Source organism: Astatotilapia calliptera, chromosome 13, assembly GCF_900246225.1.
Source record: "Astatotilapia calliptera chromosome 13, fAstCal1.2, whole genome shotgun sequence".
Lineage (NCBI taxonomy): Eukaryota > Metazoa > Chordata > Actinopteri > Cichliformes > Cichlidae > Astatotilapia > Astatotilapia calliptera.
The window spans coordinates 30068464-30081349 of record NC_039314.1 but is presented as its reverse complement, the minus strand read 5'-3'; the positions used below and the strand labels follow the sequence as shown (position 1 = coordinate 30081349).

At 48.2% G+C, this 12886-nt stretch overlaps 1 protein-coding gene across 3 annotated transcripts; it reads left to right on the top strand.

Moving 5' to 3' along the window:
• The first annotated feature begins 769 nt into the window (after positions 1 to 769).
• On the top strand, positions 770 to 12269 carry entpd6 (ectonucleoside triphosphate diphosphohydrolase 6). Of its 3 annotated transcripts, none has more exons than XM_026189760.1 (14): positions 770 to 913; positions 1497 to 1766; positions 3065 to 3141; positions 3449 to 3592; positions 4176 to 4251; positions 6661 to 6696; positions 7249 to 7337; positions 8480 to 8559; positions 8855 to 8919; positions 9545 to 9646; positions 9740 to 9880; positions 10499 to 10555; positions 10749 to 10861; positions 10942 to 12269. In XM_026189760.1, the coding sequence occupies exons 2-14, from the start codon at positions 1508 to 1510 to the stop codon at positions 11023 to 11025; spliced, it is 1323 nt and encodes a 440-aa protein (XP_026045545.1). In that variant the 5' UTR covers positions 770 to 913; positions 1497 to 1507; the 3' UTR covers positions 11026 to 12269. The 3 variants fall into 3 exon arrangements, with proteins under 3 accessions (XP_026045545.1, XP_026045546.1, XP_026045544.1); XM_026189761.1 differs by having other exon boundaries at positions 1478 to 1766; positions 9548 to 9646; XM_026189759.1 differs by having other exon boundaries at positions 1478 to 1766.
• The last annotated feature ends 617 nt before the right edge of the window (positions 12270 to 12886 follow it).

The following is a 12886-nucleotide window of genomic DNA, read 5'->3' as shown; positions in this document are numbered from 1 at the left end:
AGAAGATTACAGAACCATTAACGTCTCTGCCACCATTAACTGATAAACAGCTATTAGAGGCTTACAGATGAAATTACATATATGGAGCAGAGTGAGGAGGAGGAGGGTTAGGGTCAGACTTCATTCATGAAGGTCTGAAAGTGTGAGAGTGAAAACGATCTGCAGTCAGTTCAACTTCTGACCCTGAATCTTTCACTTGAAGAACACGTGCGTCTCTTTGCATCTCTGCATGTTTGTGTCTCTTTCTTGTGTGTTGGCAGCTTTGGTGCATCTTAGATTTGTTATTTGTCTTTCTGCTCGTTTTCATCACTTCTGTCTCTGTTGAGCTGATCCTTTTGTGCCTTTGTTCTTTGTCTCTAAGCCAGTTCTGCTGCAGTATTTGTGAATCATGTCCAGGTCAATGTGAGCATCTTTCACATTTCTTCAACCTTACACACTCTTGTGGTTTTTCCTCTTCATCATACGTATTTTTTCATTTTTAAGGCTGTATGTTGTGTGAAGCAGGATTAGACACTAACGCACTGAAATGCTGCAGAGCACTGAATGGAAACTATGCTGTGGCCAATCAGAGCCTGAGCTCCTGTTTGTGATTCCAGTGATGCTGCAGTTCGCTAATTTTACAAAGTTAAAAACATTTTAACAACATTCACAAATTCAATGAATCGTTTTAATTTGATCTTTTTTATTATATATAACAATAACGTAATTATAATATATATATATAATAGAAAAGAATCATTAGCTTTTCTTTATTATTATTATTGTTGCCACGTCCACGCCGCACACTATGACGTCATCACACGGCGCCTTGTCGTTGACGGAAGTCCAGAATGAGAGAATGTGAAGTGACGAAGAGGAGGAAAGTGACCGGGTTGTTTGGTTAACGGGAGCCGCCGCTCACGGTTTCTGCTCGGTACGTCAACACTCGTTTGTCCGCTTGTCCCCGCGCCAGGACGCTGTTAGCCTGATGCTAGCCTGCAGCTAACCGGCTGATGCTAGCGGGCTCAGCTAGCTGTTAGTGTCTGAGAAACTGCTGCTACAAACACGGAAACGTTTATTTTCTGCCTTTTCTGTTTAAAGTGACTTATACAAAATGTGTTTCACCTAACAAAACAGCGAACGTGATTCTAAACCAAACTCCATTTAAAAAACTGCCAGCTTAACATTGTTTGCATGCCAGCTTAACATGCGTCCTGTTTTCCTGGCAGCTGTTCATTTCAGTAAGCTAACCTGAGATTCAAGTGTAAGCTGAATAACATGAACTGCTTAGAAATGACTTCACACTAGACTCCTTATTCCAGTAGAGTGTGTAGCTTTTAGCGATCTTGTTTGAAGTGGTAGATGTTGAACTTTATTCTATGTGTGTAGAGACGCTGTGAAAGGTCTGCTGTTAAATGTGATTGTTAAATAATTTCCCCTAGGGATCAATAAAGTATTCTGATAAATGTGGATATTTTGTGCTGTCTTTGGTCACCAGCTCTTGCATCTGCACACAGAATGAGAGGCGATGAAGAGACCAAAGCTGGCCGGAGCTTTCCTCTTCGTGTGCTGCCTGTTTGCCTACCTGATGTTCGTTAAGCATCACTACTCCACCTCCAAACCGGAGGCCTACAGACTACCTCCTCACCACCAGCCTGACTCAGACCTCAGCGCAGATGAAGGGCCCACCTCTGATGCTGGACGGCGCTTCCAGTACGGCATCATGTTTGATGCTGGGAGCACTGGGACCAGAATCCATGTCTTTAAGTTCCAGATAGAGGACAAAGGTACAGCCGAACAACCAGTGTAACTCACACCAGACCCCATTCATATATCTGATGATAGCACGATGTAGTTTGCCTGATGTATCTTCAGACTCTGTAAATGTCAGAGTGCAGCTGTGTAGTCACATATCTACACTCCCTACGCCACATAAACTGATTCCCAACCAAAGTCCATTCAAATATCAGTGAATTTAACAATCTGTCGATAAATACACGGACTCAGACAGACTCAGGGTGCTACTGTTTTTTAGATCTGTTTGGAAATTTAAAATACTGCAATCCTGCACCAAACTCCATTTAAAAACTGCAGTTTTTACTGTAACCACTGTGGATTTATTTCTTTACTATTTTGAATTTTTACACAATAAATGCATTTTAACCATTTTGTAGGTAGCTTACATGACTTTTAATTCAAATAGCTGTTAATCTGGAACTCCATCAGACTCTAACCCGATCAGAAAACTGAGAAATAGCGTGACTAATATGGTGGCTTTGAGAAACTCCTGACGTATCTGAATATTTGATGTTGGTATTTTCTACAGCAACCACTGTGTATGCAGCAATGAGACACGTTGATGTTGAAGCTTTGAATCTTCTTACATTTTCGTTTCAATTTAACGGAACTCGATGGCGTCCACTGTGACTCCAAACCAAACTCCATTTAAAAACCTTCAAGTTTAAGTTGAGTTTGTGTGTGTGTGTGAATTTGAATGATGAATATTTAATGAGAGTATGCGTGTGTTGTTGTTTTAGTAGCAGCTGATATTAATGTGTATCAGGGGATGTGTGGGTGTTAAACCTCTATGTATACATCCTCTCAGATCATATAGTGCTGCTTTTAGTGTATTTAAATCCACATGTTGGCTCCGAGCATTAATTACCAGACGTGAATCCGTGCAGACAAGAGGAGCTTTCAGCCTTTAAGTCCTGCTGCAGGGAGCTGCTGCCAGTTCAAATGGACACAAACTCATTAGTGTGTTTTAGAGCTTTCTGGTTTATTAGGCTTAGAGAAAGTTTCCTGCAGCGCTCGGCCAAATGCCTTCGTTATCGCATTTAAGCGCTAAGCTAAATCACACAGGCTGAGTGCTGTCTTGGCTCCTTTGTTAGCATCGCAGCTAACTGGACTAATGGCAGCACCTGTTAGTTATACATGCTGGGATTGTCATTAAGAGCTTAATGACAGCTCAAATGTAGGCACAGGTCCAGGGTCACTCAGTGAAATTCAATTAAATGCGCCGACGTATCGCCTCTTTTATCTGTTTAAAGCTCACAGTCACATAGTTTTATCTTTTTTCCCGCAGGAGCTCCAAAGCTGGCCCAAGAGACGTTCAGAGCCATCAAACCAGGACTGTCAGCGTACGCCGACGACCCGCAGCAGGTAGGGCGCACACGAGGGGCCACGGGAGGGCTGCACGGGTCCCACGCTCGAGTGGGCCGACTGACTGAACCTACAGCAAACAGCCCCAGAGTGACATTCAAATACTGTTTGCTTAGGAATTGTGCAGTTATCAGCGCTGATGTTCAGCATTGGTTTTCTCATCGTAACAAACAAGTTCCCCGACACGCTCACATTTGTGAGTGAATATTTCTAGAGTTGGTGCAGCGAGTGTAGTTTTGTTGCTCCGACTCGAACCTACAGTCCTACATAAAGACTGAGCATGCTCAGAGCCTCCCTCTGTGTCCAGTGCACTGCAGGGATCGTGGAGCTCTTGGAGGTCGCCAAGTCCAGCGTCCCCCCTTCGTACTGGACCTCCACCCCCGTGGTCCTGAAGGCGACGGCTGGGCTGCGTCTACTTCCTGGAGAGAAAGCCGACCAGCTGCTGGACAGAGTGAGACTCACACGTCACCTGATCTCATCTTTATTATTTCACGTTTCAGTTTTTCAATTCTTTTATTTATTTCGTATCGTTCAGACTTCGTATTTTATAAAAATCATTTAAATTTTTGAATTAATTTTTTCCCTCATTGCATTTTTTATTTTCCTGTATTTCTAAATGGAACAGCTACATTTAGGGTTTTTTCAAAATAAAACGATAACTCCAGCACAGATGTTTAAAATGTTGTGATCAGGTATCGATCAGGTCAGACTGATAACTCCTCTGGCTGCTGCTCCTCCTCCTCCTCCTCTTCATCGTCATGTTGGAGCCAGAACAGAGAAAGTCTATTAAATCTTTTAAGTAATCAGTAATAACAGGACTACAGCAGCGAGCCAGAATGTGGTTTAATCTGAGGCTTTGCTCTTATTATCAGACGAGCTCTGATGCTGCAGATTACGGGGGGGGGGGGGTCATTTTTACAAAAATGCATCATTAAATATTAGATTATATTTAAACAGAGATCACTGATTGATGGGAGGCAGAAATAAAACTGTTTCACTTTGTGAAGCTCAAAGATTGTTCGCTTCGTGTCCAGGTGAGGGCGCTGTTCCTGGAGTCTCCCTTCCTGTCCACAGATGACAGCGTGTCCATCATGGACGGCACCGATGAAGGTAAGATGTTCTGATTGATCAGCCCGCACACTCCTACTTTCTAAAGATGACCTTTGTTCTGAAAATATTTCACAACAGAAGCCTCATTTGCTGAGGGCTTTTAATGTGAAATGCATACAGGAACTGTTGAGTTCCTTATGCAGCATCTTAACGGTGTGGGATAGGCCCCGTGGGCCGGCTCTGGCTCCCGGGCTGAGATGAGGTCTTTTCTTTTGAAGTGGTGCAGGAACCATGCGCAGCTGAAGAGAACGCCGCAGAGCATGACGGCACAGAAACAGGAAATAGATCCACCTGGAGCGATCTGAGGGGAGTTTCTGGAGGGTCGTGACCCCTCGCGAGGTCTCGTCCTGAGCGGGATCTTCATCTCGTTATGACATTATTAGATCAGAGGGAATCTGCAAGTCTCTTCGGGTTTAATCTGTGACGGTGATGAACCGAGCTCCGGCTCTGATTTCCCCAACGGAAAGCGTCAATATGGAGGATTAAAGAGGAGACGACGGGGGAGGCGGAGCTCAGGGGTTTGATTTGTAGACACTTCCTCTCTACAGTTACAGGAAAACATGATCAGGCTACACAGCGAAGCAGCAAATATGTTTAATTACTGGGTGAAAATCATCCAGTACTATAAACTGGGAGGGGCGGGGATAAACCAGGTTTTAGTTCAGGGCGGCGTGGGTATCCAACTTTGAATGCGAGAACGAGGCGATGGCGTAGGTGCGTCGGTGACATCAGCCATGTGACACACACACAGAGGCGGCGAGGCTGGCCGTGAGGGTCAGACTCTCGCTCACCGCCCCATGGGCCTCGTTCACACGGGAAGCTTTTTTCTGTGTCGAAATTCGGCCTTCAGTATCGTGCAGGAGCTGAACCCCCGACCTCCTGATTGGCTGACGACCCCACTCTACCTGCTGAGCCACACCCACGGTCAGCGAGGAGAGAGGCGGTGATAATGTTTGGAAATGGAAGTCCTTTCAGAGGCCTCTGTTTTTAAGAGTGAGGCGGAGCGCACAGTGTAGTTCATGTTTCACATGTTTGATTCCTGTAAATCGTCCAATCAGGATGCAGAGTGAAGGTTAACCAGTGAAGTCATTCACTGATCAGAAGTAAAGTGCATCTGCTTATTCAGGTCAACTCAAAGATGACTTTAGTGTCCGCGGTGCAGTATTTGCACTCAGCTGCATCCATTAGTGCCTTTTAGCAGCGACCTCTGACCTTTGGGCATGCAGGAGTGGGTGATTACGGGGCTCGGTACAAACTGTATCATAGGGGCTTTACCATAAAACTCTTAGCCCGATACGCTAAGAAGCAATTTCCTAACAAAACAAACAAGAGGCGGAGAAAGTCGGCTAAACACTGGCACTTAGCACCCGGCCGCCTCCCAGGAACCACTCAGAGGTCCCATTAACAATAAGTCGCTTCACTCGGACGGGCCCAGGGTAATCTGAGCCGGGATAAGCATGCTGGCCAAGAACGGCACAACATCTGAGCCACAGTCAGGCTGCGGGAGTTCAGACAGACAGACTTCAGTTTAGTCGGGAACGCCGCACAGGACTCTGTCCATTAGAGGAAAAGCAGAGCGGGATAAACGGCAAATTCAGCGATCATTAAAAGACGAGCAAGGACGAGTAGTGATCCCGCTCAGGAGAAAGAGAAAAGATTTCAGCCTCAGAAATAAACGGGACACATAATCCCCCCGTTAGATTAAGTGGGACATTATCCCACACCAACATAATTGCTTGTATGAACTACTTTAAAAGGATTGGATTATGTGCAGGCGGGCCTGTTGCCCATACAGGACAAAACACTGAACTTACATTCCCATACATATCCACCAGCAGAGACATTACAGCTGGGCCAAACATCTGGAGCTCAGGGTCACAGCTGGATCCAGGAGAGACGCATACAATACGTCCAATCAGGATCCAGCGAGGTGTTCAGGACTTGTTGAGTTAGTCCTGAATACGACGCGTGTGTTGTGGTCACGTCTGGTTACTCTGGGGGGGGGACGGGCGCAGAGACATTACAAGGGGGGCGCAGTGTGAATTTCAAAAAAAGCACTTGGACACTGCGAGCGTAATGGAGGACAGGTATTTGACGGGGCTCCCACACAAACGCAAACGAAGCCAAACGTGTTTCCAAACCAACTTCCTTCTGAGCCAAAGACTAAAACTTGTGATGAGTCTTGGTTTTGGTGTCGCCTGCACAACAGCTGTTTCCAGAGTCGGGTCCACGTTGCTGCGTCTCGTCTCCCAGAGAAACGGTTCATATTGATGGTTACGTGTTAGCGTGCTCGCTGCTGCTGCAGCACAGAAACACGAGTTTGCAGTGAAGCGCGTGAGCAGCTGAGTGTCGTCTGCATAGAGGTGTTGAATCCAGCGATCCTGTAACCTTTTCGTTTTCTCCTTTCAGGTATTTCTGCTTGGATCACCGTCAACTTCCTCACAGGTGAGAGCGCTCACCATCGTTTTTATTTAGTGCAGCAGGGGCGTGTGATCCTGTGCTCCCAGCTGATGTTGAGTGCTTTCAGGTTTTGTATGAACCGTCCTGTCATTGGCGTGTTTGGGTTCTGAGTCTTCAGTGGACGATGGTGGTGTGGAGTTTGCACGCGCTGCGTCTTCATCGATCCTCTTCCTTGGTCATGTGATCATGCCGTCAGAAACTCCACCCTAACCATGAGGCTGGATGTCCACGCCCACGACTGAACTTCAGGGTGAAACCGCCACCTCGTGTTCCCAAACAGATGACCTCTGTCCTCTCAGAAAGCCCCGAACCTCATGTTGGTCCTCACAGAGGCGGGCCTCCACGTAGCACGCACACTGGCTCCATTTTTAACACTGCGGCAGGAAGTGGATGTGGATTGGTGTGATTTATGATGCGTGTGTGTGTTTCAAACCAGATTAATGTGCACAAGAAACGGTGATTACCTGTTATTGGATTAAACTGCAGCTCGCTCTTCCTCCTAATCTCCCCCTCCTCCCTCTCTCTCTCTCTTTTCAGGTGGTCTTCACAGTGCTCACTCGCCCACAGTGGGGATGCTGGATTTGGGAGGTGGGTCGACTCAGATCACCTTCAGCCCTCAGGACGAGGTGAGGAAGACTGAGAGAGGAAGAGCTCTGTCCCCTCAGTCAAACTACCAGGATGGCTCCGTCTTAGGCTTTAATCTGGAAACGCCTCGCTAATCCCAAATAAACAGCCTCACATCAGGCAGGGGAGGAGAAAGGGAGTGAAGAGGGGTCTATTTAGGTCAGGCTTCGTACACGAGGGATTGGCCAGTTCTTCTTCAGCCTGTGAGAGGAGGAGGAGGAGGGGGGGAGGGGGGGATGCAAACGAGGAACTGAGGCAGCAAAAGCTCCAGATGAAGCTTTCTTCTTACTGAGGTCTGACAGCATCAGCAGGAGGGTGGAGGACGGCCTCCCAAGAAAAAACCCACCCGGTGTTTGAGAGTACAACACACAGAGCTGTGCAAAAGTCTTGAGCCACCCCTCAGGTCTGCTGAGCAGCTCTCGAGCTTCCTGAAGCTCCTTAAAGTTCTTCTGTGGACATTGGCTGCTTTTCCTCTCCTGTTCAGTCCTTGTACGGGAGCTTTCTCACAGGAATGACAGTGAATCCCGCACACCTGAGCAGAGGTGCAGTTAGTTAGCATCAGCCTGTCTCACAAACTCATCATCTGTTCCAGTTTCTTTACCAAATCTGTCAAAAATGCCAACGATATCACAGCTTCTCATGAAAACAGGATTTTGTCTCCAACACGGTGATTCCAAAGAGCTGTCAGCTGAAACTCTGCACATCTCAGCGTGGTGTCAGTGTGTCCTCAAAACCCTGAGGAAAGTGGACAGAAGAAGCTTCCTGTTCCAGCATGACAACGATGCAAACACACTGTCAGTGCAGTGAAAGCACACCTGGATCTGACACCACACAGCAGGACACCATCAGTCACGGACGGGCCTCCGCAGAGCCGCCCTCAGCTGAGGAGACGTCTTCCTGAGGATCCTCACAGAGCTGACAGCTGCTCACACCAAATACACACTCCGTGTTTCCATGTGTGTGTACTGTATTTACATGTGTGTTTGCACAGTACTGTCAGAAAACGCTCTCAGGAAAAATAAGCAGCAGATTGATTTTCTGTGGATTTGTTCCACCCAGCGTGGAAGCAACACTCGAAGGAATCGTCTGTTTTTAGAGCCGACCCAGCGTCACAGAAGCCTGAAGATCTTTTCTTTCTGTGCAGAAAACCATCCAGACCTCACCTATCGACTACATCCGGACCTTCCAGATGTTCAACCACCCACATGTGGTCTACACTCACAGGTACACGCACTCACACTGTGCCTGTGCTGATTGGCTGATGTGAAGTCAGCTGGTGGGTCACACACAGCTGTCAGTCAGAGGCTCGCTGACGTGATTGAACTCGTCGAGTTTCCGGTTTAATTGTCGTGTTTGCTGTTCGAGTCTCAGTAGCGACGTAAACACGCAGGAACTGATTGTGAGCTTAAAAAGTTAAAAATCTAAAGAAGCAGGAAGAACCAAACGTGTCAGCGCAGACACATTCATTTTCTGATGATCAGCTGATCGATTATGGATTATTGATGTGCTCTCTCTGCAGCTATCTGGGTCTGGGCCTGATGTCGGCTCGCCTCGCCATCTTGGGAGGCGTCGGTGCCCCGCCCCGTACGTACCTGACCTGTTTTTCTTTTTCTTGTTTTTCAGTTTTCAGATTTTCATCTCAGCCTGTTGTGCCCCCACCCACCCCCGCCCGGCAGATAAATAAGCCATTATCTAATCTTTTAATAACACACTGCAAGATTAATTCCTTGCTGGCCAGCTGTTGCTGCGGTTTAACTGCTGCAAGAAGCTGCAGCTCAGATCCTCTCTGCTGTCGGGCTGTTTATGTGCACGCAGGCGTCGCCGTGTCCGTGGCGGTGTCGCGTTCAGGCGTCCTGCTGGGACCGTTTTAACCACATCATATATTTGTGACTTTTTGGAAAACTGCTGTAGCAGACTGACAGCATTTGGCTAAAGCAGGAAGTGTGTGCAAGCAAACTGCTGCAAACATGAGCCATCGTCACTGCAATAACCTCACCGCTGCCTCTGCTGGGGGTCGGAGGAACTGCAGGGCCGTGTGTCGTTGTTTTACTGTTCGCGGGTTTGAGATGAGATAAACAGACAAACGTGTGTCTGTGTGTGTGTCTGTGTGTGTGTGTCTGTGTGTGTCTGTGTGTGTGTCTGTGTGTGTGTCTGTGTTTGTATGTCTGTGTGTGTCTGTGTTTGTGTGTCTGTGTGTGTCTGTGTGCAGTAGGGGGCAGCCCGGAGCTGGTCAGCCCCTGCCTTGCTCCAGAGTACTCGGGCAGCTGGGAGCACGCTGACGTGGTCTACACTGTGAAAGGCCAGAGCACAGGTGAGCAGATCATCTCTGATTGGTGGTGTGGTTGCCATGGTTACTCATGATGCAGCTGGGGTTAGGAACCTTTTGTGTGCACGTGTGTTTCAGGGGAGCCGTTTTACGAGGCGTGCCTGAACAGAGTGGAGAAGGTTTTGTACCAGAAGGTGGCGAAGGCGTCCGGCGTGACCGACATGGACTTCTACGCCTTCTCCTTCTACTACGACCGCGCCGTCGACATCGGCGCCATCGGTGAGGAAATACTGCCGCTCTGCTGCTCGCCTGCAGGGGGCAGCATGTCAGGCTGATCCATAATGGCGTAAACAGGAAGCCAAATAAACCTCGACGAGGGCGTGGCGTCCGTTGAAGCCGCAGAAACGCTCGGCGCTGCTGCGTTCGCGACTCAAACTTCTTTTTTGGCGGATTTTAGAAGACGAATCGTTTGTGAAGCCGCGCCGTTACAGGGGAAGTTACCCGGCACACCTGTTGTCCCCGGGGGGCGTCCCATTTATCAGAGCGTCCTGAATGTGGCCCGGCGTTACCTGCAGACCAGGTGTGAGGAAGGGTCAGAGTTGGAGCTTCACGTTCAGGCGGCGTTCGCTCACTGACTCGGGTTTAATCGCTCGTAGGCGCAACTTTCATCAGAGCCTCGTCCCAGACTTCCTGTTTTGTGTTTACCAGAGCCGATTGGCTCACAGCCGCCCCCGTCCCGCAAGCTGCCGTTTGTCACCTTTAACATGACGTTTGACTGTGGGAGCCCACAGTTCCTGAACACAGCTGATCCCAGAAAAGCTGGAAAACCGGGAACGTTCGTTCTAAGGAGCTGCTGCAGGTTTCTGTTTAACCCTCCTCTCTGTGCTCTGTGTCCAGACGAGAAGAAGGGAGGAAGCATCAGAGTGTCCGACTACACCGACGCAGCGAAGAAAGGTGAGACGGCGCCCTCTGCTGGACGTCACTCAGAGCTGCCGTCATCATCAATGAAGCCAGAACGTGTTTCTGACCCGACTCTAGTCCACATGATTGATTAGTTTATGCTAACCCCACAGAGGTCCAATTAAATGTTGATATCAGCAGATTTTTTTTAAATCGGTGACCGCTGTGGGTGTTTTTCTCCCTGCAGGGTGCAGCGACGTGTCCGTCGGTCCTCAGCGGAGCCCCTTCCTCTGTCTGGACCTGGTCTACATCTCAGCCCTGCTGCAGGAGCTCGGCTTCCCTCCACACAAGCAGTTCAGGGTGAGCTTCCTGTCTCGCTTCTATCGATTCCTTTAAAACCATCGATCAGTCTCACCTCTCTGACGTTGTCTGTGTCCCAGCTTGCGAGGACCATCAACCAGGTGGAGACCAGCTGGGCTCTGGGCGCCACTTTCCACTACATCGAGTCCCTGAAGGCACACTGAAGCTCTGAGCTTTTATTTTGAAAAGCTCGGGGTCCTGCTTACTCTGAACACAGCTGACTGATGATGTTTGTGCCAAAGCAGAAATCTGAGCGGTGGGATAAAAACGTGACGTGTGTGAAAGCGGCTCATTCAGACCGGCGGTCAGGAGGCCGGGGCTGAACTCGCTACGGTCCCAGCGTGGTTCATTAATCGAATATTTCACATTTTTAAGACCAAAAGGATGCGGTGGAGCCAAGGGTTTGTGAGCCAGTGACGGGAAAAAATAAAACCCTGTTTATGTGTTTGTTTGTTCTGTGGCTCTTTTCCATTAGATAAACCTTTGTTAGTCCCACACGTGGGAAACTTGTTTGGTCACGGCACAAAGTTAACCATTTAACACGTTAGTGCTCTTCTCTTTTAGGTTTCTGGGATGTTGTTGGTAGTGTTGTGGGTTTTTCCGTAGATGTGTCGGTTTCTTGCGAGTTCTGCGTCGGTGTTTTGGGAATTTGGGTCGTTGTTTCTGAGCGTCGCCTGAATGACCGTCAGCGTGTCTTCTCACCTGATCAAACTAAGCCGGGCTCAGTGTGAGCAGCTCGTTGGCGACTGATTGTTTTTATTCTGAAGGACTTCCTGTTTGTATCCCTGTAGTTTCATGATGAGCAGATGTTTAAACGGTTCCTGTAGAAACCCGTCTGTTTGGCTCTCAGGTGCTGAGACCGTAAGAGTCTGAGTCACGTGACTTTGGCGTCGCCTCCTCTGATGTCAGCTGTTCCTGAGTGGAAGCTTCAGCGTGTGAAACTTTCACATAAGATCAGGATGAGACAAAGAAGGGTTATTATGAACTGTGAATCATGGCGAGCTGCTCTGTGAGAGCCTCAAATAGACCTGAGTGTCCTTCTGTTACGTGGAGAAGCTCCTCCTCTCTGTAACGTTCGTCTCAGTGATGATCATCTTCAAACCACCGAAGCAGCAGCTGGGCTCTCAGCAGGCCAGAGCTACACCGGCTTATTTCACACAGAGCGGCTCTGCATCAGTCCCAATATTAAATTGAAGAATGTGAAATGTTTTCCTTCAGCTGATCCTGTGCTTCATATGAACGATGATGTTTGCAGGTTTTTAAGGATGTATTTTTATATTCTGAATCATAAACTCTGTATTGTGATCAATAATTCATTGGAATAAAAACTGGAAACAGCTTTAATTCATAAAAACCTGAAGGTTTCACTTAAACACATTCAGGAAAAATAAAGTTTAACAGAAGATGATGGAGGTGTGAAGATGTTTGTCCTCAGCGTCCTGCAGCAGGAAGCCCACAAACACAGGTGTGCTTCAGGTGAGTGCGTGCAGGTCTGCTCTTCTCTTTTTGTAGGATGTGGCGGGCGGCTTTAACGCTTTCAGTGTGAATGAAAGCACCCGATTGGTTCCTTACCTTTGAAAACAGGAAGCTGCATCAGCGTGGAGCGGCCCTGAAGTTTGCTCGTCACAGAGAAACCAGCGAGTCTGCACCAGCTGACGTTTCACCGTCATCCTGAAGCTCCAGGTGTTTCAGGAGAAAGCACGCCTCGCACGCCGAACACCACCTGCTCTCACTCACACCTTGACCCATGTGACCTTAATGACTGGTGTGATGATGGTGGCTCTCCACCAGCTGTTAGAGCCTCCTGGATGAAGGGGAAAGAATCAAGTGACCGATAAGACAAGGAACACAAGACCACACGGCTGAGTTTGACCTGAAAACTGTCGGCGTGATGACGAGGATGCAGCGTTGAACAGCGAAGCAGGAAATGATAGAATGACGGCAACAACAGAACTTTAAATCAAATCTTTGAATGATGGAACCAGCGGCCAGCTCTCAGCTGTGAGGTCTGACCCTCCACCTTCA